Source organism: Macrosteles quadrilineatus, unplaced genomic scaffold, assembly GCF_028750875.1.
Source record: "Macrosteles quadrilineatus isolate MER2022 unplaced genomic scaffold, UCM_ALF_1.0 Scaffold_992__1_contigs__length_23321, whole genome shotgun sequence".
Taxonomy (NCBI): Eukaryota; Metazoa; Arthropoda; class Insecta; order Hemiptera; family Cicadellidae; genus Macrosteles; species Macrosteles quadrilineatus.
In genome coordinates this window covers 1,753-3,794 of record NW_026543585.1, presented here as the reverse complement: position 1 = coordinate 3,794, position 2,042 = coordinate 1,753, and the positions used below count along the sequence as shown (strand labels likewise).

At 34.7% G+C, this 2,042-nt stretch overlaps 1 protein-coding gene across 1 annotated transcript; it reads left to right on the top strand.

Moving 5' to 3' along the window:
• Window positions 1-341: 341 nt before the first annotated feature.
• Window positions 342-1,010, top strand: LOC128982691 (uncharacterized). Its single transcript, XM_054401631.1, has one exon. The coding sequence runs from the start codon at window positions 433-435 to the stop codon at window positions 940-942; it is 510 nt and encodes a 169-aa protein (XP_054257606.1). The 5' UTR covers window positions 342-432; the 3' UTR covers window positions 943-1,010.
• The last annotated feature ends 1,032 nt before the right edge of the window (window positions 1,011-2,042 follow it).

Below are 2,042 nucleotides of genomic sequence, written 5' to 3'. Positions count from 1 at the left end.
CGACGTTGCTCACCGCAAGATTTTTTAGATGACAAATTAGATGCAAGACACAATTTATAACGTGCACCCTGCATTTGGATGTTGATTTCTTAGAACCAGTTAATCAGCGCAAACGGCAACACGATTAAATCACGTTTGTATATCCTTAATTAGTTTACTCTTCCATTTATCATAGCTTAACCAACAATATCGAATTAGCTCTTTGACAATAGTCAATGATTAGCTCTATTACTTATTTTTTAATTGCTTGGTTGTCTTTGTCTCTAAAATTATTCTCGTCAACAAAAACAGCTGATATTACTGAAACTTGTTTACAAATAAAACCGTTCACATAACACGAAACAAAAACCAAAAACCAAAAGGAGTTTTATGCTTTATTGAACCATGAGGTGGCATGCAGTGAAGCGTCATTGAAGAAATTATAGCAATAGGATGAAGTTTACCATTCCAACGGTTGAGAAGTGCTGCTGCTGTAGCCTCCGTACAGGGAGCTTTGTTATAGCAGTGATGATGATGGTGACAGCGTTGTTGAACATAGAGGCAGTGTTCCTGTTGACCCGTGCAGAGGCTACAGGAGACGACACATTACCGGTGACGGTGACGGAGAAGGCAGTGGCGCTGGTGCTGGCTATGTTGTTTGTTCTCAACAGCTGGTTGATAGTGATAGCCCTTTTACTGGTAGATGCAAGCATCGTCGAGTTCGCGACCATGTTGACGTTGTTTCTCTGGCTCTTTAACATCTTGTATCTGGTGACGCTATTCATAGTTCATGGCATATTAGAGCCGAAGGAACCCACGCAGTTAGTTATACAATGTGTTAAGTTTATTTACACCATGCTTTTTTTGTACTATGTAGTAATCTTGCACAGCTACTCTATCCAACTGGAGGGTATACAAAGTAATACGGCGAATGTGGAAGAAGACGAACGCGCAAAGGATTAGAATGGAGTTTATGAACTAACTGTTTTTAATTTTGTGTAGATTTTGATTGTTCTGATTATGAGGAGTCCAATAACTAATAGGCACTGGATTTCTCCAATTTATAGAAAATAGAAAATAAATCTTAATTTTGATTGCAAATCATATATTGTGAATCATATATTGTGAGGTATATTGTGGCATCATATTTATAACGTCATAACATAAAATGAAGTACATGGTTTCAGTAAATGTTTATGCTCAAAGGTTTTAACGTGATCGTTCAAATATTAAAATACTAGGGTTGCTTTCAGAGAGGTGAAAGCCAGTTGAGCGGAACAAACGTGATTTGATATTTGTATAAGTAACTAAATGTAAAAAAGTCAATAGATGTAGTAATGTGGTTTTATTGGTTAAAATTATAATAATTCTGATTTGTTTTTACTACATATTGTTATTCAGATACCTCTTCCAAAAGTGCATTATGGTAGTTTTGACCAGGAAAATATTACAGTAGTTGGAATCTGCTATTAACATCCAAAAAAGGGCATTAAAGTATAAAAAAGAGAAAGGAAATTTAACATTCAAATTCAACTGTAGCCTACAACAAAAACATTGGACTTCATTTTTCACCCTTACAATCGGTTAAAGTAGGCTATATTAAAGTATGAAAAAACAGTAACTATTTAAAAAAACGAGTAGGCCTATTAAAGTATTACAACAGGAGGGGAAATTTGACATTTAAATTCAACTGTGCAACATAAACATTGGTCTTCATTTCAACCCCTGCAATCGGTAAAACTCAGCTTTCTTTGCTGGAAATAATTTATGATTATTAATACCAAGTATTCTTGATGGAGGATATGATTGTAATGTAACTGGAATGTAGGTCTTCTACCATTATTAGGACGATTTAGAGACGGCATTTTAATACTGCCCTTAATAATACCATTGGCTATTGGATACAGAGGATTTTAATGAAAAAGCTGGTTACAAATTTAATATGGGGATGGAATGTCTAGTTGTATTGATAGTCAAAGATAAAACATAGGCCTACGAAAAATGTAGGGCTTATTTTAATGTAAGACTCAAAAGTAAAACACCTTTAAAAGACTAAAATGAAC

Bases quoted from the DNA above. Each gene is read 5' to 3' on its own strand.
- LOC128982691 (XM_054401631.1), top strand. From the start codon at position 433: ATGAAGTTTACCATTCCAACGGTTGAGAAGTGCTGCTGCTGTAGCCTC.